Consider the following 26,626-nt stretch of genomic DNA (forward strand, 5'->3'; position numbering starts at 1 on the left):
AGGACCCAATAAAATTTTAATTAAGAGGGAAGAGTTAGCCCTCTCGGATCTATAAATAGCTAAAATTGATAGTAATTGAGAATTATTTGATTGTCTTTCCGTCGAGGACAAGGTGGAACACTTATTAGGAGATAAGTATATTCAAAATCTCAATGGCTGCTTTGCACAATGGCCGTGTTATGAGGCTTTCTGAAGAGAGTTTTGATCTTGAAGTGCAATTCTCCTTTTGATGTAGGGAGTTGGAAACCATGACCTTATGTTACCTTACAGTTCATGGTACGATAAATCGATGACATCTTGACTTTTGTTTTGAAAGGGTTAGTGGGAATAGTTCAGTTCACCGAGGATGATTTTGCAGACCCACAGCACTGGTTTTTGAAGCTAGTGCCAATGACTCTGGCTTTGAAATTTTACTGATAACAACTTTGGTGGCAAGCAGCAGTTTAAAATGTGTCAGAAGCAGGTCTAACATATAGAGGGTAGTAGCAGGTTTCTTTGACCATGAAGATGGCAAATATGATGAAGGCTTTACCAGTGCAGGCCAAGATCTCTGCCTCTGGAAAGCCAACATTATACAAAGGCTTTACCCGATGCAGTTTGCTACATGTTGTGTTACAGATTACGCATTAAGAATTGAGGTTCCTCAAATGTTTTGTTCCTTTCAAATCGTTTGAGTGAAGGCCAAAATGCCAAGGGGAAAGGGTGGAGGTCGATTGTGACTTGCGGGTACCCAATTGGGATTGTATCCTACATTTTGGGATTGGCAGGTGAATCAATCATATTATGCTCATATGAAATTTTAAAGAACATGTTTGGGGATCACAAAAGGACCATAAATACACAACTTACTGGAAATGAAGTAAAAGAAGAGAAGTGTTTCTCAGAAACTCTGAAAGATTTTCACATATAGTAATACTATCTCAGGGTTCCAGATGTTACAGCAACTTAAATCATCATTTTGTAACAATAGTCACCATAACCATGTGGTTTGTCAGAAAGATTATTTCAGAACCTCATAGATGGTATAAGTTAGCTGGTAAGTGCTTTGATTATCTGACATACCATTGTAGAACTCAGTATATGATTATTGGATGTGCCATCAACATATCAATACCTCAGATCATATCACTTTTGACCATGTAATACTACTCAAAAGTATAGGGACAAGTCACTTGGAACCATGTCTAACACTTTCTTCAGCCCGAGCAAATGCATCCGTGAACACATCAATTGTCCAATCTTTCAAATCCTCCTGCAAAAACAGTGAACAAGTATAAACATAAGCATTTCTTCACCCATTGAAAGCAAAACATAAAGTTTGGATTAACATAATTACTACAGAGTACAGACAACAATACTAATCCGGCCAATAGAATATATCTCTCTTACTTAAATGTTCTTTCAGGAAATCCATCAAAATCATATGGTTTACGATCTATGATTGTGCTACATTCTGATACAGTATATGTGCCATTATAGTCACAGACAGTTATGTGATTAGGATATATTGAGTAAAATAACTCGTGACTTGTCTAATGCTCAGGAAAAGACAGCAAAGGAAACAAAATTATGATAACATGAAGCATTTTGTTATTGGAGTGATTGTCTACTGCACAATACTGACCATAGCAGTTACTGACAGCAAGTTCATAACACAAAATAAGTGACTTGGAAGCTACTCAAGTACTATTATCCAACTAAACTGATGGATGCTTGAACTACAATAGAGCATCTGAATTAAGTAAGCTATTCGTAAGAACAGTCTTTAACAGCACACAATATAAACCCAAAAAATGAAAGAGAGATAAAACAGTTGGAAGCAGATCAAAGAACAACTGATGATATTATTAATACCGTATCACTCTAAGTGGGTGAGCACCTAGATTGACATACCATAAGAACTGGGAAACCATGTATAATCCCAAGAACAAAAAAGAGCAAAGAAATAGTTAAAACAAAATACTGAAACAAAGGTAGAGAAGATAGTTATTACCAGCAGTAACGCAGTAACGTAACATCATCCAATTAGTTCAGTTTTAGATATGTAAATATCCAAATGAGATATGACCAATAAGCTAAAAGAACAAAACGATAAAAGATGTGGTTTTTTCTCAAGTACAATTTAGGCATGTTTAAATATCTAGCTAAACCTGAATGGCTCAATTGTTGTATATGGGAGCTTTGGGCAAAGTTGTGTTTGTACTAGTACCAGCAGTTTAAAACGTGAGCCGCTATACTGTTTTTCACTGCATATGCCCATCAGCAAGACTACCTTTTTTTCTTCTTCTTTCCCACAGAACTGTTGTATAAGAGTATAAATTTTATTTGTAACTCACCACGCGCACTGGTTCTCCAGTTCTTAGACGGGCATTTGGACGAGCAAGTTTGGATTCAAACGGAGTCCTCGGCCTCTGTGCTCGAATTTCTTCCCATTCCTCACGACTGAGCATCCGAACAGTGCCTTGATCAGCAGGAGCATTCCTTATCTTGCGTTCAATCAATTCTTGCGACCTTGAGTCATCATACTGCCAGCATAAGAGATCAGTCACATAAATCACATCATAAACTAGCAAACCAAGCTACGCCAAAATCATTATCAACAACACAAGGTAATCGGCAAGCCACACCCTCTTTACTGCCAAAGAAGTACAAAATAAAAATCTTCACACTAAACACTCTATTTTCCACTTAAAAGGGATCCTAAGCATTTTGTTTACTTTACTTCCTCCTCAAAATCAAACAAAAAAAGTAACAGGTACTTTGCCATTTTCATCACTACAGTTCAATGCAGCTCAATTCTCAAACTTAAACAACAACAATGACCAAAAAAGTAAAACAACATTGCAGGAATCATCATAACCTGACACCCTAATGCAATCACTAAATGCAAGAATTGTTTCTTGCAAAACACAAGCAGCACAGAATTCATATCCTAACATTGAAACAACCCTGCAACTCTTAGCGAAAATGGCAGCATCACATTCAACAGGAAGCAAATTCTTCTAAACAAAGTGACAACAAGACACAAACTTTAGGCAACAGAGAGCAAACAAAACAACCCCCTGGGTTGTGGAAACAATCAAAGATAATGTACTCTATTTTTACCATCATGAGGAGCTTAGCGAAGAGAGCTATTCCGGCAGCGGCGAGATACATGGGCATGGTGGCTGTGTCTAAGTACGTCAAAGGCTCCGGAACCTCAACGAACACTCTGTTCTTTCGTTTCTTGAAGCTCTTGCTCTTCCTCATCTTCTCCAACTCCGCCATCTTCATCTTCAAGCTCTCACTTGGCCCATCATAGGTATGCAATCGCCTCCCTAAAGAAACCAGCCCTCTCTGCCTCACCCAGTTCATCAATTCAACAGTGCAATTCAACTAGAACAGATCAAATTATGATTAAATGGGCAAATGGGTAGTCCTCTAACGACGTCGTTTGTGTTTCTTATATTGGGCTTTGCTCAAAGCTTCAGTCTTTATTGACCAAAAAAATATAAAAACAAAAGCTCCAGTCTTTGTGACTCTGGCTTAGAGAAGGAGAAGAGAAATGGGTTTAGCTTCACATGGGAGAAACCTTGCATTTCAGATTGGTAATCCAAAATCAAGGCCTTTGATTCGGGTCCACTACTACTGCAGTTATAAATCAGAGAGTAAAAAGCAGCAAGAGGATGATGAAACAGTGAGGGAAATCTGTACCATTCTGAAGCGAAGCAGAGAGTGGGAGTCCGTGTTGAGCTCATCAGGGTTTCCCAAGAAGCTAAACCCTCGTGTGGTTCGATCCGTTCTTCAACAACACCACCAGGTTGGTGACCCAGAAAGACTTTTAAGTTTCTTTGATTGGTCTGGTGCCCAATTGGGTGTGCTCCCAAATTTGCATTCTTTTTCGATTATGGCTGTTGTTTTGTGTAATTCCAAGCTTTTTGGGCATGCCCATGGTGTGTTGGAGAGAATGGTTAGGACCCGGAAGCCGGCTTTACAAGTTTTGGATTGTGTTGTTAGGTGTTTTAGAGAGTTTGAGGGGTCTGATATGGTGGTTTTTGAGATTTTGATCAATGTGTTTACGATGGGGGGTTGGTTTTATGAGGCTGCTGATGTGTTTTTGGGTGTTAGGAGTGTTGGGATTTCGCCGAGATTGGAATGCTGTAATTCTCTGTTGAACGAGTTGTTGAAGGGTAATAGGATGAGGCTGTTCTGGAAAGTGTATGATGGGATGTTAGAGGCTAAGATTGAGCCGGATTTTTACACTTATAGCAATGTGATCAACGCACATTGTAAGTTTGGGGATGTTAGGAAGGGTAAGAGGCTACTGTTTGAGATGGTAGAGAAGGGCTGTAATCCGAATTTGAGTACCTTCAATGTGGTGATTGATGGATTGTGTAGAGGTAGGGCTGTTGATGAAGCCATTGAGTTGAAAAAATCGATGGTTGAGAAGGGATTGACACCTGATAGGTATACATATTCAGTACTAATTGATGGATTGTGCAGACAGAAGAGATCAGAAGAAGCAAAGTTGGTATTGAACGACATGTATGATATAGGTTTGAATCCTGACCGCACCTTGTACATTGCTTTGATTGATGGATTCTTGAAAGAAAATAACGTGGATAAGGCCCTCAGGATCAAAGAAGAGATGGTCGCTCGAGGAGTTAAGTTGTGCGGTGTCACATATAATGTGATTTTTGCAGGGATCTGTAAAATAGGTAAGATGGAGAAGGCAGAATGTCTTTTGAATGAGATGAATGCTATGGGAATTGAACCTAATACCCAGACATATAACTATTTAATTGATGGGTACTGTCGGGAGCAAAATGTAAACAAGGCTTATGCATTACTTAATGAGATGAAGCAAAGGAACTTGACACCCAATGAGGTCACTTGTGGAGTGGTAATCAATGGCCTATGCCGGTCTGGAGATCTACAAGGGGCTAATAATGTTTTGAAGGTAATGATCACTGGGGGTTTGAAACCCGGTAGAGTTATCTACACAACTCTAATAAAAGGTCATCTACAAGAAAGAAAATTTGAAGAGGCTATAAAACTATTGAAGGAAATGAGTGAAAAAGGTGTCATTCCTGATGTCTTTTGCTACAATTCTCTTGTAATTGGCCTGTGCAAAGCGAGGAAATTTGAAGAAGCCAACACTTATTTGGTGGAAATGGTTGAGAGAGGATTAAAGCCTAATGCATATACTTATGGGGCTTTTGTTCACGGGTACTGTAAGGAGAGGGAAATGCAACTCGCGAATTGGTATTTCGAGGAGATGCTAGGTTCTGGTATAGCTCCCAATGAGTTTATCTATACAGCACTGATTGAAGGACACTGCAAAGAGGGTAACTTGGTTGAAGCTCTTTCAACATTTAGATCCATGTTGGGACGCGGGGTGACCCCAGATATCAAAACATACAGTGTCATTATTCATGGTCTCTCCAGGAGAGGAAAACTTGAAGAAGCAATGGGGATCTTCTCTGAGCTCCTTGGCAAGAATTTGGTTCCGGATGTATTTACATACAGCTCTCTCATATCTGGCTTTTGCAAGCAGGGAAATGCAGAGAAGTCTTTCCAACTTCTTGAACAGATGTCTCAGAGAGGTATTAAACCAAACATTGTCACTTACAACGGCTTGATTAATGGATTGTGCAAGTCTGGGGACATTGACAGAGCCAGAGAAGTGTTTGATGCAATTTCAGGAAAGGGTTTAACTCCTAATGCTGTGACTTATGCTACCATGATGGACGGATATAGCAAATCTGGAAAATTAACTGAGGCTTTACAATTATTAGATGAGATGCAACTCCATGGGATTCCTACTGATAGTTTCATTTACTGCACCCTGATTGATGGGTTCTGCATGGCAGGTGATACAGACGAGGCCTTGTCTTTATTTAATGAAGTGGTGGATAAGGGCCTTGCTGCCACTTCTTCTTTCAATGCATTGATTGATGGCTTCTGTAAATTGGGGAAGCAGATGGAAGCCAAACAGTTGTTTGAAGATATGGTGGATAAGCATGTGACACCAAATCATGTTACGTACACGATTCTGATTGATTCTCTCTGCAAAGAGGGCTTGTTGAGGGAATCAGAAGAGCTATTTCTGGAAATGCAGGAAAGGAATCTGCAGGCCAATATTGTAACCTACACTTCGCTTTTGCAGGGCTACAACAGCACAGGAAGCAGAGTAAAGATGTTTGCTCTTTACGAGGAAATGATAGCAAGGGGACTCAAACCTGATGAAATAACCTATGGTCTGATGGTCGAGGCCTATTGTGAAGAAGGTGATGTGGTAAAGTCTCTAAAGCTGGTGGATGAAAGTTTGGTCAATAGTGTTAATTTGAACAGTGATGTGGTAGATGCTCTGGCAAATGCCCTATTCCAAAAGGCAGAATTTTCGAAAGTGATGAAGTCACTTGATGAAATGGGAGAGCAAGGATTTGTGCTCAGTCTTGCTACATGTAAAACATTAGTTCACGGATTTTTCTACAAATCAGGGAATGCAGAGAGGGCGGCAAGGATTCTCGAGAGCATGCTCAGGTTTGGATGGGTTTCGGAGTCCACAAGTATAAGCGACTTAATTAATAATGAAGAACAAAATGAGGCAAGCTCTGGGATTTCTTAAGAGTGTAGTTGATTACAGTAGAATTACTGGTTCTCGTCCTATTCATGGTTCCATGAACCAAATACAAATGCTGGCCCAAGCAGGGTAGCAAATTGTGGTGATGGAAAATCTCTGCTTTTGCAATGTGCAGCTTCCTCATTGTCAAACGGTGATTGTGGGCACCCTTTCAACAAACATGTTAACTCCCTGGTTATAAAGGTAAAATTTTCTCAGTTCCACTTGGTTTGTTAATAGAAGACATTTTTTCGTTCAGCCACTGCAGATTGGCTTGGAAAAGTTCCTTTTCTTTACATTTAGTTTTTACCTCTTAATTTAAACAGACATTCATGTACTGAGGATGGGGAGGGCATAAAAAACGGAAGGACGGCTGGCGAGGTGGTCAACTGGAACACTGTGTTCAGGATGATTAGTTGATTACCATGGGTGATCATGAAAGACTGCAACAGGTGGCAATGTTGGTACTCAGTAAGAGAGGTGGCCAAATCAATTGCAGAATTGCAGTTCTGCTTGTAAAGAAACCACCTGGTCTGGTTGGGATGATATTTAACAAGCCTGCGTCTTAATGTTCATTTATTCAGATTCTTTTTTTTTTTTTTTTTTGAGAAAATTTAAGAGTCATAAAGTAGCAAGCATCTTGTAATTTATGGAATGTAATAATGTGATTTCAGCAATGAATATAAATGAAAAAGTCATCGAATCAAAGAAATCTGTCTTCATTTTCTTTTTGTTGTCAGCGTGTTCAATATCAGCCTGCTTTAAGTTGTATCGCATAAGATTTTAAGGTTTTGACACATTAATTTTGAGTGAAGTTAACAGAACTTTCAATAAAATAATTTTTATATAGTGTTGAGTAGCATGTGGCCTAATAGGATGCTAAAGACATTAATCTCCAACAAAATGTGAAGCTCAACTCTTCCCTCTCATTTGATATTAAAAACATGGAAAAGTTAATCAGCATACATAGTAGACAGATAACCTATCAAGTATCAAGAACTTAAAGAAGCAAATCTAAATTCATAATTTAACTTTACAACCCAAATTCAACCTCAGCACTTCGAGACAGAGGTATGGTTCACATATTTTTTGCACGCACTGGTTCTTTTCCCTGGCAGAAATGCATTCGAAATCGTATATACACCAACAGAAGAATTTGCTACTAACCTCCTAAAATTCTATACAGGAAAGCAAATGAAGAAAAGTGCATGAGCACGTAAAAACAAATCAAATTTCCTATATTTACCTCAAGCCACAAAACTGAACTAATCTACATCTATGAAGAGGGATTAATCCCATATTTTTAATCTGTACTCATGTTCCTTACGCTATAAATAATTTCTCCTCTCATTTGAACCATCATCTGCCTGAGTTTGTCAGCATAGAAAGCATCCCATTGTCATTCAAGGCTGACTCTGATACAAGCTTACATGGTGTTTTACCTTCTCTGTCAGTGGCTTGAGGATCTGCTCCTCTGCAATTGAATAGGTAGGACAGCTTGAGAGGCCTTTAACAATTATCGGACAGCATAATCATCATAAATAAATGAAATGTGAATAATTATCAAGAGAACTAAAAGATTTTTATACCCAAAAATACGTTATACACAGATTTACAATATGATGCCTACCAGGCCATGGTTTAGCCTGACAGCTAATATCAAGATATAGTACTTTGGAACAGGTTAGCAGTATTTCATTTAATAGTGAGAAGAGAGAGGCGGGTCATAGAGATAAATAGGGCGTCTAAAGATGGAAGCATATTCCATACTCAAAAGTCAATAGCAGGGAAGATGATAATTAATCATGGACAAGCCAAACGTATGCAGAAAGTTAAATGAGCTAATTCCGAAAAGGTTGTGATTACACTGAAGATTTCTTCAGGATATGTAATGTAATTAACTACAGACATACTATGTGCGTGTTGTGTGTGTTGGGGAGGGGAAGTAGTCTGTAACTTATATACAACAAATGCACTAACAAAGGATTACCTCATGAGAAGCATCTTTGTAATAGCAGGATTCCCTCTCATAACACAATAATGGAGTGGCGTTTGGCCTTTTGAATCAGAAGCATTTATATTTGCACCATACTGTAAAAGTAGCTCCACCATGCCAATATCAGCAATTTGGCAGGCTAGGTGAAGCAGGGAACAACCCTCAGGGATGTTTTCTATGAGGCGATCTTCACTTCTACTTGATAAATTTGAATTACTTGAGGAAGGCTTGTCCATTGAATTATCTGCAAACCAACCAAATTGATATCAAGTCTTTTATACTCATCCACTTCGTAACATTTCGAGATTCTAGGGGCATACCACATAATGCTTTCCCACATACAGCATTAATATCAGCTTCAAAGCTGACAATATAGCGGTAAACAGCTTGCTTGTCATTAGTACAGACACTTTTCCACAACTGTTGCTCCACAGGGTGGAGTTTCTGACTGATCTTTCTGGGGCGAACAAAACGTTTTTCTGCATACTGCAGTTAGAGGAAAATCTCAGTTCTAGGTCCTAAAAACAGCAAGTTTATAAGACTTATTACCAATGAAACAATCTCTCTCTCTCTCTCTCTCTCTCTCTCTTAATAAGAAAAAACAAACCTATAGAGTGGCATACAGATGAAATTATATATATGCATGCCAAAATAAATTTCCAAGTATAATGGATCTTTAAGGTAAGGCATTATCACTTCAAGTAGGAGGAACTCAGAAAAATGACGAGACAGCCCTGCTACTGATACTATAAGTAGCATCAAAAGGGGTTTGTAGGGCTGTCTTGTCAAAGGGAGCATTCACTGTCCCATCATATCTGCTTTGTCATTATATACACATACACAACCTTGTACACAGACATCAAAAGGGGTTCGCAGCCTTCAGAGGGGATCAAAGTTGCTCAGAAAACATTTTGCAAAGTAAGGATTTTTGTTATAATTAACATTTTTAAGGATAATCTATCTCCATGTACCATTATTTCTAATCAAGTAAGAAAAATATAATAGATATTCTCCTATCATCATCTGCATCAAGTCTATTTATAACGGGAAATTTTAACAGGACATGCCCTAAGGAAGTAGGCAGATTGCTCTGAAGAATACCTTTGCTTGAATAAATCTCTCCTTTACTGAAATCAGATTATCATAACAGGGCTTTGTCATAAGAGATTGATCAATTGAATTTCTATCAGACTTGAAAAAACTACATCACAAACTGACAAGTTATTAGCACAGCAGGAATATTAGTTTCAATCATATAAAATAGTATAAAATATGCATATATTACTTACCCAGTAAGAATATCATCAGCCTGTGAAGTACTTTTTGAAGGCAACATCTCCTCCCAAATCGAGTTTGCATAAGTATTCCCCAGTGATTGAAACAAGATTAAGACAGACGGTTCCCATACTTTCACATCAAGTGTCAGTGATCTAACCTGCACCAAAGGTTTTTTTTTCTAAAGAACTGCCTGAATGAGAAAATTGAAGAATGACATACTAGCAGAGTTGTATATACACATGATACACAATCCGCAGACAACTATATAGAAAGACAAGCATTTTAGATATACTTGCTCCGGATCCTTTTAGTTAAGACTTGGCAAACCTATACATCTCTATTGCATCTACACCTTCTTGTCTTTTATTAGAATAAGCATACAAAATACTTGAATAGAACTAGTCTGAATACATTATTACTTTTCAATTGTCCAGTTTCAATTGTCAAGGCACAGACACACATTTGAGTACATTGTCAGAGCCTCACTCAGGTAAATCATCTAAGAATGGTCAGATCAGCTCTAAACAAACTATGTAATTGATGAGTAACATCTCTTAAAGCTCATTACTATCAAAAGAAACCTGCTGGATCTTGAATAAGGCCTGTTACAAAATGAAATCCACTCTGAACCATTTCTTGCTGACTATAACTTTCACAAGCTTATTAATCACAAGTATAATGCTGGTATTCCAGCTTCCCTATCAAACATTAGATAGGTCCTTCCTACCTTGACCTTTCATTTGAACAAACTGACAGCCATAAAATTTTCACAAATATAAATCTGGAATTAGAGAACTTGCCTTTGATACATGTACACCAAGATTGCGATGAACACCAGAACATTCAATGCAAATAAGAATACCAAGGTTTAAGGATGCCCAATCTGGGTCAGGTGCCCCACAATCAGCACACTTGTCATTACCACGTACTCTTCTCAATATCTCAATTGGCTTCTCAGTTTTCACACTCGGCTTATGCGGTTGCAAACTTCTATAGGTACGCAAATAATTATTAGTGAATATTTTTGGTGACTGGTCCTGAATAGCTGTCTGATCAACATCAGGATAACTTTCTAATGAATTGCTCTCGCTTGCAGAGAAATGACCGTCGCTACCCATAGAGCTAGCTAACAGACGCTGCTAAATAATTGATAATAACCATTTTAGCACTATGCAAATCCAAGGTTTCATGTGTTTAAGAGTGCACATTATGAACAATTACCCTCTCAGGTGCCTGGAAACTCAATAATGAAGAAATTACTCCAGTGATTTTCTCAATCCATTCCATTTGGTCGAGTGCATTCTCTGCCTGCAGCACTGACAAAACTGAGAATCCACTGCTATATGATGTGTTCAAGGTTTACCCTTACAATCAATAGCAACACTAAACCCACATTATGCGTTCAGGAAAAATACCTGCAAAGTGTAAATTTTTAAAGGTGATATAATCCTGAAGCAGAATCTTAAGTCTGTCTGGTCTGCATCAACCTTAATTGTTGATGTCAGCAAGTTCACAGTGTGACGTGCAACAGATTTTTCATCATGTACACCACCATGATAGTGGGAAGAAAGCCATCGACTCAAAATCCCAGAGCCATAGTCGGAGGAATTATTCTTCTGTGGAGAAGACTGCCCCCAGACAGGAACAATGTAATTAACATCAAATATGCAGTGGGAGATATATATATATATATATATATATATATGAAGAAGCTTTACAACACATCCTCCAGATATTGACTTACAGATGACCGGTTCCATGGTTTGCGATAGTAATACAGCATCCCTCGACTATCAAGAATGAAATACCTTCTTTTCCAGTCGCCTCTCAAATTGGAGGACCGTTTTGAGAGATATCCTTGACGAATGGTTTGAATCTGAAATGTATTAATAGACATAAGCATGCAAGTTAAAACTAAAAGTTGGAGACTAAAAGATTTCAAAAAATACAGCTTGGTTTCAGTAGGAAGTCACGCAAAGGGAAAGAGGGAATATCATATCTGCAACTGCAAGTACCTTCCCCTTTGCAGCAGATTGCATCACTTCCTCTATCAGTTTATTTGATCTTCTAGCCAAAGTCTGCATACCATCTCCACTAAAAGAACCATGAACACCACGTAAGGACTGCCTACTTTCCCTATCAATCTGCCTTCTGTACTCTACTATTCTTTCATTAAGCGATATCTGTTCCTGGTTGGCACTTTCTCTCGTATGTTGTGCATACTCCAAAACCTGTAACAAAAAATAAGTATCTTATAATTTGACAACTAAGAGAGATTAATTTGACGGTGCCAACTATGTGAAGGTACGCAGCCTCTGATGGAAAAATATCAAGGGAAAAAAACAGAAGGAGAAATAGGGTTGTTATATATGCTTGACAGGATACTTGCCCAGAAGAAGAGCATGCTATCAAGCATTAACAAAGGTAACTTAGAAGAAAGAATGGAAGTACTTCATACAAACCTGATGAATATAGGGTTCCATTGTGTGCAGTAGCTCATATCCCTGCAAAAGGAGGGGCAATGTCTTTGTGATTATTCTGTTGCTTTCCTAAATTCTGAGCATTGTGTCCACTTTCTTTATTGTATCTATCTTTTGATCACTAAAATCTGTTGCTTTGAAAAGAAGAGAAAAAAATCTACAGTAGCACAAGTCATCACATGTTTATGTCAGTACCTGTTTGAAGTAACGAAGATGAGCATCCATCACCCCACTAACAGCTTCCTGAAACTCAAACTTCTTTTTGGCCTCAATATCAGAGAGAGCAGTAACCTGCAGAGACAAGTGAACTATACATTGAAAGCCTAACTGCTTCTGTACTGTGCCTTTATTTAAACCAAAATATCTTTGTGAAACATATCTTACCAGGTTGAAGCGGGCTTGCTCAAATGAGGATCTTGCATTATTCAGTTCCTGGAATGTCTCTCTACCAAATTAGATATAGAAGGATAATGGTCACCCACGCCAAACTATCTAAGCTCATAATGATTCACAGATAAACCATTCTGAACATACCTCCTCTATACTAGCAGCTATATCCAGCCTAGTGCTCTTCCTCAATGACAGAAACTTCTCACGTGCCTGTCCCACACAATAGGCATTGACCTCATAAGTCACAATCAGAAGACATGGGTGGGACTTTAATTGTGTTCAGTTCAGACAATTGTCTATTTGTCTATACAAGTCAGCTCTTATTTAACTTAAAACGGTCCCTTCAGTAGCATTTCTGGATGCTCATTATCAAATCCATTGAAATTTCAGAATTTACGACACAAAAATGGCATCTATTTTCCCCTCTCTGTTTTTTTTTTTTTTTTTTCTCTCTCTCTCCAGTGTCATTAAGACCTACTCATATGAATAGACATCTGCTAAAATGGAAACCAACTTTCATAGGGGACCTGTACAGATGTATTGATAGTTAACTGAAATTTTAAATATAAAATCAATATACTGAAGGCTTAATACCAAACATAATCATTCTAAATCTGTCATTCTTCTTTACTTCTCAATTAAAGTCCATCACTGTAAATCTCTCACACACTACTTAGCTTAAGCACCTATGTTGGCAGTAGCATTAGAAGGTGCAGATATTGCTAGTTTGCTACTTGCAAAAACAAGGCATCATGAATGGATAAAGATATTAAGGTCTAAAAAATTACATGCAGTTGCACCATACCATAGTTTAAATGAAAAAATAGAGAAGATTTGTGCAGAAAATTATCTGCAATAGAAAAGATATGTTGTACAAACATCACATGATGCACAAAATTTTAGGAACTTAACACTACCTGATCATATATAAGTGAAGCCTTGTCGAAACGCTTTCTGGCTTCCTGCAACGATGAGATACTTTAGCGAAAAAAGGAATTGGTTAGAAAACGAGAGAAAGAAGGCAACACAGCTGATACTAAACCAACACCATGCTATGTGAATACCAAGCAACATTTGTATGTGTTGTGTTCAAACAAATGTACCTACTCCAATTATCTCAAGTAAAAACTTTTTATACAAAGCCAGAGTGCACCATTATGGTTCATGTTTGCATTTTGTTTAAACCTCTCCATTTAGTAACTGCCCTCTCTTTTTCCTCTAAGTTGACTTGGGAAGCTGCAGTGCCTTAGTCATTTTTGCAGTTTGGTGAACTAGTTCACTCTATTGATGTGGTGGATATGTTTTATAGGTTATTAACTTATTATGCTTTATGTGTTTTTTGTTTACTGTAGGATGAGGATTGTAGTTAGCACTATGAGATTGCAAGTTAACTTGAGAATACCATAATGATTACTAGCACCTCTGTCTCTGTTTGTAATATATTGTGGGAAAATGACCAACAGAAAAAGGAGACTAATAGATGAAATGTTATTCCTGAACTAGCAACATGTAAGATGTCATAGAAGATTTTTCAAACAACCTAGAAACTGAGAATTGAGAGGGGAATTACAGAGTTGACTGCTGAAAAAGAAACACAACTACCAAAATTCTGGGCACCGCCTTGATATAATACAGTAATGTACCTTGAGATCTTGGAGGTCAACATTTACAAATTGCAGCAGCCTATCATTTAGCATGTGCTCTACCTGAGAAGATAGGAAACTTCAGCACAGTAAGGTCAATCAGAACAACTCACTAAAACTCAATATACGGTAATGGTGTCATGTTGAAAATTTCCACCCCTAACTTGGCCCTATACATAGACAAAAGTGGGAAACTATGACTGACCACTCACAACGTCTCTCAAGTAAAGAATACACACTTCGCAATCAACATGTGGACATGAAGTTCACCAGAATAGTATCCATTTAATGAAAGCTAGCAACTGAAAGGACAAATATTGTATCAAGGTTTTTAATTTTTTTTTATTATTATTTTTTTTTTTAAAGAATCAAGGTTTTTTACTTTTCTTCTCACAAACCTGCCCTCACAGAGTCGCAGCAAAGAAGATGCTCGTAATGAATAATGTCCAACAAACTTTACAAATACATAAGCATCAGGAGGAAAAGACAAAGGTAATCTTGATGTATATTCCCAAATATCATTCCATTTTTGTTCATGACACAAAACAATTATTACCTGTGACCGCAAAACTTCCTTGTATGTTCCGATTTCTCTCAATGCAATTGTGAAATTCGTCATGATATGGCCTGCATATATTAACTTGGAATTTTAAATATTAACAAAAAATATAATGACAAACAATCAGACAGAATCACTCACATAAAAGTATAAAGCCATGATTTTCAGATCTCTAAATGCATAACTACAGTCAGGAAGGCAGGATCAGTCAACAAAAGAGCAAAACTGACATGCACTTAAAAAATTCAAACAAGTTTGATTTATATTTATGACCATTTCTCGAACAGCTTTTAAAAGTAGCAGCTCTGTGGTCTAAGGTCCTGGTTTGAAATCTCCTATACTCATTTCATCCTTTATTGATTTGCAAAGGTATGCAGTGAGGTTGCTCCTGCACGCATCTCCCTATTTAACTTGTTATAGATTGGTTCTTTACGATTTCATTGGTTATTTCAGTGAGATCAAAGGTTATACAGTTCCTAAACACAATAAGCACAAGCCTGAGTCTGAGCAGAACGAATATGTATGTAACCGTTTACTATTTTCAAGTAAGCATACCATAAGGTTAAATATTATTTCTATAACCATATTTCAAGGGAACAAAAAAACATACCCCCCATTGCTGAAAAAATAGGATCACCATGCCCTCCCCCAAAAGTTTCAAGGGCAGTTACAAAAGCAATTTCCCCATCGTATGCTTCTCCAAGCCCTTCTCTGAAAATTCAAGTGGATTAAAATTCAAAGATATTTCAAGGGCATCTAGTACATCAATGTCATAGTGAAGGACGCAAACGCCAAAGGAATCTGACATCAGATGGAAAACATAAGGAGCTAGAGAGGTGATAGTGCAAGCTTACGTGTACTTTCGACATCCTTTGTAAAACTTAGAACACCTTCCCCTCAATGCCTCTGCCCCTTCTTCCAAGCCTTGCAACTGTTTCGGAAAACAACACATGATCAATTATAGCTTACTTCAAGTGTCTAGTGTTCAAGCACCGCAATGCATATGTCTAAGAATCAAACATAACTACGTACTCTTTCTAGAGTAAATTACTAACTTTCCTCATCTTGTACTAATGAACCACCAACGCATCAACTCCATTAAAGATCACATTACCAAATCATCTCCGTGTTTCACACTGTTACCATAAACTATCAGATTTTTTACCATATCTCAAATTTTAGGTGTCTCTTCCTTCTTAAACATAACTTTGGATTATGCACCAAAAAAACGCCATTGTGTTATGCATTACGCAGAAAATGGTTCATCATCCGCATTTATCTGATACCATTCTAAAATGTCACACCCTCTTCTTAACTATAAATTTACCAAAAGCTGTGAAGTTTTGAGCTTTTTCGTTCTATGGCATTTAAAGCGGATTAAATTAACCAGAGAAAGATTGAAACTTTATGATAAACAGAAGCAGCAAAAAAATTGAAGAAAAAAGGAACCTGCTGGCGGAACATTGGCGAATCATCGAGCTTTGCGAAAGTCATGTTTGAGTTTTGATGCAGAGCTCTTCGATCTTCTCCTTTGGTCTTCAATTCAGAGAGAGAGAGAGAGAGAGCTTCAATGTTGGCAATGCAAAAATGGTAACAGAGCTTCAGAAATTTCTTTGCTTTTTTGGAAAAGTTTTTGTTAGACAAGGAGAGGTTTGTGCAGTTGGAAGATGAAGGTGTCTGCGATTTTTCATGGCAGTCACTAAAATTTAAAATTAAAATTTTATACAAAAAGAAATTACAAGTCACCCGCCTTTTCATTTCAATTGTCTATTTAATTAATTAAATTAAAAAGAATCTTGTGTATTAATAACCACCACTAACTTCCCACTATGCAAGGCCCCAAAATCAAGTAATCAACCATTAGTTAAGTTTTTTTAGTGTAATTGAGCATGAATTTTGGTCACAATTTTATATGATTTATTTCCACCAAGTTACTTACAAACTCCATAACTCTTTCTGCCTGCTTCAAAAGTTCACTTCACCTCACCTTAGAGTTTGTAAATCTACAAGCCAGGCTTGATAAGCTATAGGGTTTTAAAGCGCGTTTTAATTATGACAATTTGGCGTTTGAAGATGAAGCCTCAAGTCTCTTGTACTTTTGCGTACGTACGTTGTTTTCTACAAATTGTTTTGAAAATTACTTTTGTTCTCGAAAGTTATGTGAATTAATTGGTTGTATCTCTTGAAATTAGAATTCTAGTTTTGCTATATATGAGTGTTTAATTACTTTATGAATTCTCTAAAGCCAACTCAAATTTAGTGTGTTCCAGAGCTAAACAATTAACCAAATTAATGCTATGTATAAAGAGTACGTGTTTGGTATTCAATCACCGAACTTTATCTATACTAATATTAATAGAACAGGCTTTGTTAGCCAAAACTAAAAAAATGTACTAAAATACCCTTAAAATATTAAAAAACAAAGCACAATTTTCATTCTACAGGACATAATCGTCAAAACACTAAAACAATAAAAAAAATATATTAACTACCCATTTTTAAACTGATAACCACCCACTTTTCCACACCCAGAGGGTGTGAGCAGTTTCTAGTGTTGTTTAAGAGTAAAATAAAAAATTTGACAGCAAAAACTAGTAAAGAGCACGTGAGGAAATGAGATACGTTCATTCAGAATTTTCTTTCCATTTATTCTCTTATGAAATCAATAATGCATAAGAATAGTTATTTTACTGTATCTTCTTTTTGTATGTAAGTTGCCATGAAATCTTCAATCAGAATTTTCTTTCCGTTTATTCTCTTACGAAGTCAATAATGCATGTATTAATACTACTATTTTACTGTATCTTCTTTTTGTTTGTAAGTTGTCATGAAATCTTAGATTTTTTATCGTTATATTTTCAAATCAGAAAATTGACAAAACTGGCTTGGTTAACTACTAACATGATGATTTTTGGTCCCATAGCTGTTTGCTCCCAATTGGCAAAAGGCGACACTTGGATATGGTATTCCAAAGTCTCCTTGCCCCCTCCACATAATTAAAAAACTAAAAGTAGTGTGTGCAACATGCGATCCATTAGATCTTTTAAAAATCTATGTTCTTAAACTTGTTTGAGCATTGACAATTGAGGATCAAATCTCTATCTTTCAGGTTTCAGTGATTAAAAGCACTTAATAATGAGACCTGATGTGGTTTATATATATAGGTGACACCACAAATTAAGCTTATGAACGATTTTGTGAATGTTTCTCTCTCCATTTTTTTTTTTTGAGGCTATAATAATAACCACTACAAAACATCTGTAATAGCAAATGGATTTCCAAGCATCTAACTTTGAACAATACAAAAGAGTATGATATTCATCATTGTATCATGTCGCTTTTGGCTTGCTAAATCAAAATCTGATCTTAGGCATTCAAGAATATGGAACCCCGTGAGCACTTAAGTAGAAGATTTATACAAAACCTAATTAATAGAGGATTGAAGAATATAAGTAATTACTACCGCCACAGTACTCTGATTACAATGTTGAATGGAACATGTCGGCCATAGGGGATCTGTGGCTTGGGGTTTGTATATTCAATATTTGGGAAACCACAGGCTTAGAGAGCTCTTTATTAATTGCAGCTTGAACTGGAATCTCAGCAGACTTCCTGTTCCTTGACAACCCTGGTGATCATGCCCGTATAATAGTCATTTGCAGCAAACCTAGCTTTGTATGCCTGGAAGTTTCAAGAACATTCTCTGTGTTAATGGCTTGGTGCCGAAGCTTCTTTAGTGGAAGAATCACCAGTTCAAATGAGGCTTCCTTTAATTTATAGCCTCCAGTCCTTCAATGGAGTTGAACTCGATCTACATCAATGTGGTTAGGGTGTGCTCCAAGGCTTTCTTAGATCTTAGAGGCCTCGCGGTTCGGGTCGAGGTGTCGGAGCCCCACGAACAGAAACATATGCAAGAACTTGTTTTCCCTCTGCGACTCATCGAAGGGTTTATCACTTGCCTTCTGCAATCAATTTATAATATATCAAACCCTAAGATCTCTCCATTTTTTTTTTTTTTCATTTTTGAGAATTAATTACGCACGTTTCTTAATCTTAAGCGAATCCATATTGAGTAAGGCCACTTCCTTACCCATTTTGCAAACCACACTAACACTCATTAGAAATGAATCCAAATGCCACGTGTAGTTGGTATCCAGTTAGGATTGAGACATTCAATCACTATATAAGGACCTCAGTCCCAGACAAAAAGAAATTACCAATTAACCACGTACATTTGCTATCAAGAATTGCTATCAAGAATTGATGAACATGTCTCGTTTCGGGGTCGAAGGAGATCGGCGAGCAACACCTTCACCAAGAACGTTCGAGTGGACGTTGGAGCATCACAAGAAGTGTGTTGACACCTTCATCTTTCTGGGCGGTGATAAAGAAAAAGTTGGAGTACACAATGCCCTAAAGGCGGAGCTGTTGAGCCTGGCAGGGTGTTGTTGCAGAAGCTCTTACCTTGACTTCCACATTTCCTTGCTTGGTCTACTACAGAAAAGCTCCGAAGCATTATTTTCCTCTAACAAAGTCACCCTTGAAAGCCTATACGTGGCACCTCAAAAGATGTCATCGTTATGGACACTGGAGCATCACCGACGGGTCGTGGAGGCGGTGATACAGCTCGGTGGGCTTAGCAGTAGCAAGACTACCCCAAAGGCCGTGCTGAAGCTGATGGATGAGGAGGACCGCCGCCAAGGCCTCACCACAAAGATGATAGCGCACCACCTTTTGGGGCTGTATCATTTGCAGAAGGAAACTCAACGGGTAATTGCTTTTGGATTGGCTGGTGGTGAAGAAGAAAGAGAGCTGGCGCTTAGGGAGCTCCGATACCTTGTTTTTAGAGAATTTCCCCAACTACGGAATATCTTTCTATACACAAATGTAAAAGATCCTCTTCTCCGACAACACCTTGGGCTCCTCAAACAAGTTAATATATCACACCGGATAAGATTACAGATTATGAAGTCTGAGTGGGAAGTATCAAGAGCTTTTGAATGATCAAGAAGTGAGCAGCCAACTTGTAGATCATGTCTTGGAATCAAGAACTCGATCTTGATATTCATGATGAAGAAACCAAAGAAAAGAAAAGAAAAGACAATCAATTAGGGCTTCGCATCCAGATGATGATGATGTGGATGAAGAGAAAGGCAAGAACGCGACTACGCGAGTAATAAAGGTGACTTCAACAAGGTGCAAGGCACGCAGCCCCAGGGTCGTAGACTCGTAGTGTCTCTGTTCAGAGTTACAGTTACATATGGTGGTCCAGATAGAGCATATTACAGTTCCACAAGAACCACAAGGGCAGGCAACGATGGTGTTATGATTGAGGAGACCAAAGAAGCAGATAGGACAACTGGTCAAGCAACACGAGATCTCTAAAGGAATTCATGATAAGATAAAAATTTGATGTTTTCAACAGGTGACCTGTGCCAATACTCAGAGAGACAGTTTTGATGAATTCTTTAGTAGCAAGTATTAAGGATGAATGACATTTCTCCATCAAGCAATATTTATACCCTAAATACTAGTTGAGGATTTTACTACTATCCTTATTCAAGTCTAGCTGATGTGACATGATCTCATTGTTTTTCCCATAGCATTTTGTAATGATAGTATTAACAGTTGTGGCCTTTCTACCACCTTGATGTTTTGTAGTATTGCGTAGTTTGTCGCCACTCTGGTGGGTTCATTCTGTTATTAGGAAGCTCAACCCAGATGGAAAGGTGAATATGTTGCAAACTTTACACAATCTGAATGAAGATGATCGAGCTTGCCGGTTTTGAAGAAGCATGGAATGGTAATGTTAAGGTGGACATACCTTACCGGAAAGAATTTGATTACTGTGGTGAACGGAAGGGCAATGCATCATGGTCCATGATGGGAAGATGGGAAGGACATCTGTAGTTGACAGAAGCAGCTCTAGTGTTTCAAATTACGAAGAGTTGGTCGTTTATTTTCTTTGTATTGCAACTTTGGAGAGGTATTTAACGATTTTGGTCGTCCATTGTTCATCAGACGCTAGCAGTGTTTATGAGAATGGAGTGTAATGAAATGTTTATTGTGGCTATTCAAATGAATATGACCCTGAGTATGCTGTGCATTTGCGGTTATTTGATTTTGATTAAAAAAATATTTAAAAATTAAAAAATTTAAAAAAAACGTCACTCCCTTTGAGCATCGACAATTTCAAGGATCAAAAGCTGTGTGGGAGCAAATAAGTTCGACTTCCATCTTTAGCTTAATTTGAACCTTAATTTAGATTTATACTTGAGATTGTTTCACATTCATGTCGATTACAATATGAGTTGACAGGTTTAATAAGGGTGTGATTCAACGTGAATCCAACATGACCGAATAAAATAACTGCAGTTAGACTTGGAACACCAGCACTTTCATCTGTCAAATCTCTAGGGTGTTTATAATTTCCTCAACAGACAAAATAAAGGTCATATCTCTTTTCCATGTTCTCACTAGTTTCAAAACTGTGTCTATCCCACCACCATAAACTCTGGGGTTTGATCAAAGGTCAAGGACAAAGCCTAATTCACAGAATCCTCAAATTTGGAGTACGAAATGAAACTCATATATCTAAAAAACTCATCTCCAAAACCTACTAATGAAGCCCTTTGTTTCTTTCTTCATCCTATTTAGAAGAGATGGGAACTCAATATGATCATAGGCAAGGTCTAGAACAATTGGATTGCGAGGAATTGTTTGGAAGGGAGGAGGGAAAGCTTCAATTCGCGCAGCACTTCTCACATTTGAATCACCAACTGCAGATTCGTAGACCTCAAGTTTCTCAAGGAGGAATTTGTCCTGCATATTAGGTCAACGATGACCCAAAAGAAGAAGCATGTAAGATAAATGTATGAATATTAGACCCAGGCAAACTTTGCTACATCTTTGAGCATGATTACATCAATGCTCATCCTGCAAACTTATCTAGATTTAAGGTACTTTAGCAGAGTATCAATGCTTGGGAATCTGACAACCTAGACAAGACACAATTGCTTGAATATCTACAGATGCCTTCGTGTAACAAAGAGAAAATGGCCTGGACAGGGCTACCTAGAATGAGGGACAAGACCTTTTATAGTACCAGAATCCAAATTCAACTAGACCCAGTACACAAACCCATGTCACATGGCCCAAACATTGCACTAAATTGAAGAATGATTACCAGGACACAAAATCTCCTTGGCCAGTGCTACTAAACTATGGAGGTTCATGACATCATTCAAATATTTCCTGCCGAAGAGGAAAAGCATAATGCATACCTTTGTGTCAACTCCAGATATATGGATGTTAGAAATCTGTTGTGAGAGATTTTCAGGAGCCTTCAGCTCCTCCATGATTCCTGTTGCATGCTCTATACAACTGTTAGATCTGCATTCATCGCACAATAGCTTCAACTCTTTGATCACCACCTGCTAATATGACAAGGGAAGTTCATCTTAGAGGTTCATCAATAAAAAATGGATATGTCACCAAATGAACCGTTCTAACTTGAAAGGACCTTTCTCAAAGTCCCATAAAAATAAACAGAGAACTAATGCTGACTAATACAAGAGACAACTGAAAAAATATAATTTAAAAGAAAGGCCAGACATATTTACCAAATGTTCCTGCAAACATACTGCCAAAAAAATAAAAAGCCTACACTAATACACACCTGATCAGCATTATCAACGGCTTTAAATTTTTGCAGGGCATCCTCAGCAAGTGTGCGAGCACGGCAATACAATGCATATGCTTCCACCCTCTTACCAGCCAAACTGTATGATCTACCCAAAAAGAAACACCTGCCAAAAAAGTCGGAAGCCTATAAATTGACAAAACAAAATGACATTCCTTGACGCAAAATAAAAAGCAGACCCTTGGTTAATGGTTAAGAATCAGAGACAACCCTGATATTGTAAATGAATCACTGAACTCTCGCCATTCTTAGCTCTTAAAGGGTCAATAAAGAAAAAAGAAAAAGAAAAAGAAAAGGAGAAAAAAACCTTTCTGCTCGGAAAGCCAAACTTTTAAGCTCACATTCTGCAGCAAATGCGACTTCCTCTGATGTTTTTTCTCGTCCCGAACTGACTAAATCTGAAAGGTCAGCTGTATTCTGCCAATAGTAGCAAAAATTACAGAAGATTATGTATTGTTAACATGAGATATCAGCATCTAGAAAACTTAGCAATATAAAAAAGAGACAATCAACCTGTAATAGGAGATCATACAAGCGGACAAGCTCTTCTGGCTTCGTAGTTCTCTCATTTTTGTCATCTCGTCGCTTAGTGAGTTTGCTCTTTGCAATGCTAACCAAAAGTAGGTTACGCTCAATGGTCCGTTGTCCTAATACAGCACTAACAGCTTTATCAAGGCCATTCAAGTCATCTTTGACATTTTCAGAACTACCTGCACTGACCTACATACAAAATAATGATGAGCCACATGGCCAAAAAAAAAAAAAAATACAAATATCAAATGGAGAAAAGAAACACAGAGTATAATACACTTTAACAGTGTAGCTTACATACCAAATCACTGCGAATGCAGCTCCTTGCCTCATGGTATGCAGTGAAAACTTTGTCAAAAATGGCTAGCCTTTTCTCTGTAGGGAGTGAATTAGCTGATGAACCAAGTACATCTTTCTCCAAGTCTTGAGCTGAAAAAGTTTGTCATCCAAACAAAACTTGAATTATACTGTGCAAAAAGAAAGAAAGAAGCTTCACATGATGAATCATTAACCAAGTTTTCATCAAAATGTAAGACTTTATACGTTACATACTGAAAATGTATAAAATTACTCTAGTGAAATGATGTATTCTTCATATGAATTTTTAACCAGTATCCAATTCCGGCTATACGTTTGCACTATAAAATATTACTTCTAATTTAGGTCAAAACCATAACAAGCTTTTCCGGATTGCAAATCAACAAAAATATGCATCAAAACATTTTCTAGACAACATGACAGTTCACTATTTTGATGAAGAGGTGTTCATTTTTGTTGTTCTCATTTATATTATTATTGTGTCAGTAAAATCTAACACTTTTTTCAGTAACTTTCTTCTGACAAGAAAAAAAAAAAACTCGCATGTATACAGACAGATTGTATGAAGATCAAGAAATATCAATTCCTTAATGTCATCTAAGAACTGAAGAAAGATCATTTATAAGGATAAGATAAAAGCTGTCATATTGGAGTTATACTAAACAAATTACTCACCTTTTAAAATAGAAACCCGAGTTTTTGCATTTGAAATTGGAAATCTATGGCCTAGCCAATGAAATTCTGTCATGGAGGCAGCCTGTTGAGATCTTGCCTCATCCATAACAGCCTACAACCAAGTTTGGTAAAATCATTAGTAAAAAAACAACAAGAAGTCTAAGACGGATCAAAGAATGAAAAAGCATCACATCTATAGTTCACAATTGACAAATGATCAACTTACCTCCAATTTAGCCTTGAAGAGGTCCAAAGCAGGTCCTTCCATCTCACCAATATGTAGAAGTTCAGAGCCTTGTAGATTTGACTCTCCAATCTTGTGTAGACAGTACCGGATACTAGGTTCTAATTCCTCAACACGCTCACGGCATAAAACTTGATTCTCCAGGTCTCCATATTTCGCAAGTTCCTCATAAACCGCCCTATAACATAACTACAAAGTTAACCAAACTATATTCACTAACCAAAAGAATACTCAACTCCGTACATACATATCCAAAATCCTGCTTCTGCTTTAAACAAAATGAATTAGAGAACTAATATCTCAGATTTTATTTCTTTCTTTCTGGTGAATATCTCAGATGTTAAAATGTTTTTGATATATAACCCTAGTTCAACTATGGGGAGACAAATTTCAAAAATGGGTCAGACTTTCTACAGAGGAAAAATTTGGAGACTTCTGAAGGAGTAATTTTGAATTAGAAGATTAGAGCTTTTCATTGCTAATAATGGAGATGACAGGCAAGGAGTGAAGACATTGCATTATTTGAGACACATATGTATTTTTTTTTTTTCATACTGTTTAAGTGTGACTTACTTATCAAAGAGACATTGCAATGCTTCTAATAAAAGCAGCAAGAAGAATTCATCAATATCAATGTATATAACTTGAGACAAAAATGCACCTGGCACTTTTGAAGTTCAGTAATGCTGTGTCCCAATTTCGATCTTGTTCAAACAACAGGTTCCCTTTCATAAAAGAGGCATAAGCCTGCATATTGAATTTAGAAGTTAGCAAGGTAAGAAGAAAAAGTCTGTCATTTGGAAACAATTTATCTGAAGTCAATTTAAATCACAGGTTAAATGTAGGACATGACATGATGACCATGTACAACTCAAAACAACGTTGACATACCTCAGCTTCTAAGGAAGTTCTAGAATCTCCCTTGATTGCAGACAACTGTGCAAAAAGAGTAGCCCATTTTACTGCCTTCCTCAGCCTACCAATCAGATAGATTCGTTGACGAGCATTTGGACCATCCAGAACTTGCCTTTTTTCCATGGCATGGCTCCAAGCCCTCTCTGCCGTATATAGAACCACATGGAGAAACCTATCAAAACTCAAGATTGAAACCGTTAAGAGAAAAAAAAAAAAAAAAAAAAATTGTTCTTTACTGTTATGCTAGTTAAGCAACAAAACTAGAAGACTTCTACAAGCAAAATACATCTCATGATCCTAATTAAATGCCTCAACATTATAAAAGCAACAGACCCATGGTATAGCACTACTTTTCATCACAAGATTGGTTCATGTACACAATAATGCAAGTGTGTTAAACCTGTCATTCAATTCGACAACATAAGGTATTGACCCACCTCACTTCAGTAACAGTTGATTCGGTTATTGCTCGGCGGTTGTACTTGCCACGGCCGTGAGTGAACTTCAATGACTTATACAGCCTCCTCAACCTTGCAGTGCAATACCTCCTGCATAAAGATACATAACAAATTTCAACAACACTAAATCCTAAACACAATTCCACTAAAACAATCATAACAATTTCAATTCCACAATGCACACAAACACACACCATCACCAAAACTAGAGCTTCATCAAGTAAAAAAAACTGAACCAAACGCAACCTGAACATACCGATAACGAGTGTAATCCCCGTGGCGCAATCCATGCTGCATCTGAGCAGATTTCAACAGCTGTAAAACTGTAAAAACCGCACTGAACATTACCAAATCGTACAGAAATTCGATAAAAATATCTATCAAACAACGAAGGTAACGATATCAGAGAGCAACAACGGATCGGAAAACGAACCGTTGATTGAGAATTTAGGACCGATCTGATCGGAGGTGTTCGCCTTTTGATTGTCGATCTCCATAGCCGACGTCGTCTGGTTCTGGTTCTGGTTCTGGTTCTGGTTCTCTTTCCCCATCTCAAATATCCTTCATTAACAAATCACACCAGCACTGATTATAGGGGCACCAAAACTGCGTCGTTTTGGCTGCCGGGAAAATGCAAGAGACGGCGGAGATTGAGGTGGACGGAATACCTACCTACCTGAGCGGTTTCTCACTCCTCTGTAGTTTATTTGTTTTCGCTTTGGACCTTGGTCCCGTTATTTCTATATCTAAATTCGACGTACTCTCTCACAAGTTCCGAGTCATTGAGAATAATTTGGAAGTGGGCTGGCAAATCTGGGCCTATTCTTGTACTT

At 37.5% G+C, this 26,626-nt stretch overlaps 4 protein-coding genes across 8 annotated transcripts; 1 reads left to right on the forward strand and 3 right to left on the reverse strand.

Annotated features, from left to right (window-relative positions):
* Nucleotides 1–876: 876 nt before the first annotated feature.
* LOC133743398 (uncharacterized) lies at nt 877–3,423 on the reverse strand. Its single transcript, XM_062171329.1, has 3 exons — nt 3,106–3,423; nt 2,337–2,525; nt 877–1,252 (listed from the first exon to the last, which is right to left on the reverse strand). The coding sequence occupies exons 1-3, from the start codon at nt 3,352–3,354 to the stop codon at nt 1,169–1,171; spliced, it is 522 nt and encodes a 173-aa protein (XP_062027313.1). The 5' UTR covers nt 3,355–3,423; the 3' UTR covers nt 877–1,168.
* On the forward strand, nt 3,410–7,310 carry LOC133743397 (pentatricopeptide repeat-containing protein At5g61990, mitochondrial). Its single transcript, XM_062171328.1, has 2 exons — nt 3,410–6,808; nt 6,931–7,310. Exon 1 carries the CDS (start codon nt 3,545–3,547, stop codon nt 6,608–6,610), a length of 3,066 nt encoding a protein of 1,021 aa, XP_062027312.1. The 5' UTR covers nt 3,410–3,544; the 3' UTR covers nt 6,611–6,808; nt 6,931–7,310.
* Nucleotides 7,311–7,510: 200 nt separating this feature from the next.
* Nucleotides 7,511–16,616, reverse strand: LOC133742054 (ADP-ribosylation factor GTPase-activating protein AGD3-like). Of its 3 annotated transcripts, none has more exons than XM_062169747.1 (20): nt 16,400–16,613; nt 15,805–15,881; nt 15,561–15,661; nt 14,948–15,018; nt 14,392–14,454; nt 13,666–13,710; nt 12,893–12,958; nt 12,743–12,790; nt 12,554–12,649; nt 12,341–12,382; nt 11,894–12,109; nt 11,623–11,754; nt 11,294–11,506; nt 11,100–11,186; nt 10,679–11,014; nt 9,890–10,035; nt 9,702–9,801; nt 8,921–9,086; nt 8,595–8,844; nt 7,511–8,078 (listed from the first exon to the last, which is right to left on the reverse strand). In XM_062169747.1, the coding sequence occupies exons 1-20, from the start codon at nt 16,442–16,444 to the stop codon at nt 7,964–7,966; spliced, it is 2,415 nt and encodes an 804-aa protein (XP_062025731.1). In that variant the 5' UTR covers nt 16,445–16,613; the 3' UTR covers nt 7,511–7,963. The 3 variants fall into 3 exon arrangements, with proteins under 3 accessions (XP_062025731.1, XP_062025730.1, XP_062025732.1); XM_062169746.1 differs by having other exon boundaries at nt 10,679–11,017; XM_062169748.1 differs by lacking the exons at nt 7,511–8,078; nt 8,595–8,844; nt 8,921–9,086 and having other exon boundaries at nt 9,707–9,813; nt 10,679–11,017; nt 16,400–16,616.
* Nucleotides 16,617–21,292: 4,676 nt separating this feature from the next.
* Nucleotides 21,293–26,524, reverse strand: LOC133743225 (uncharacterized). Of its 3 annotated transcripts, none has more exons than XM_062171093.1 (14): nt 26,466–26,524; nt 26,227–26,354; nt 26,050–26,116; nt 25,773–25,883; nt 25,312–25,507; nt 25,082–25,167; nt 24,403–24,598; nt 24,177–24,288; nt 23,485–23,612; nt 23,166–23,372; nt 22,960–23,069; nt 22,629–22,758; nt 22,234–22,386; nt 21,293–21,772 (listed from the first exon to the last, which is right to left on the reverse strand). In XM_062171093.1, exons 2-14 carry the CDS (start codon nt 26,342–26,344, stop codon nt 21,554–21,556), a joined length of 1,833 nt encoding a protein of 610 aa, XP_062027077.1. In that variant the 5' UTR covers nt 26,345–26,354; nt 26,466–26,524; the 3' UTR covers nt 21,293–21,553. The 3 variants fall into 3 exon arrangements, with proteins under 3 accessions (XP_062027077.1, XP_062027078.1, XP_062027079.1); XM_062171094.1 differs by having other exon boundaries at nt 26,470–26,488; XM_062171095.1 differs by having other exon boundaries at nt 22,234–22,383; nt 26,227–26,519.
* Between the last annotated feature and the right edge of the window lie 102 nt (nt 26,525–26,626).

This window comes from Rosa rugosa, chromosome 4 (genome assembly GCF_958449725.1).
Source record: "Rosa rugosa chromosome 4, drRosRugo1.1, whole genome shotgun sequence".
Taxonomy (NCBI): domain Eukaryota; kingdom Viridiplantae; phylum Streptophyta; class Magnoliopsida; order Rosales; family Rosaceae; genus Rosa; species Rosa rugosa.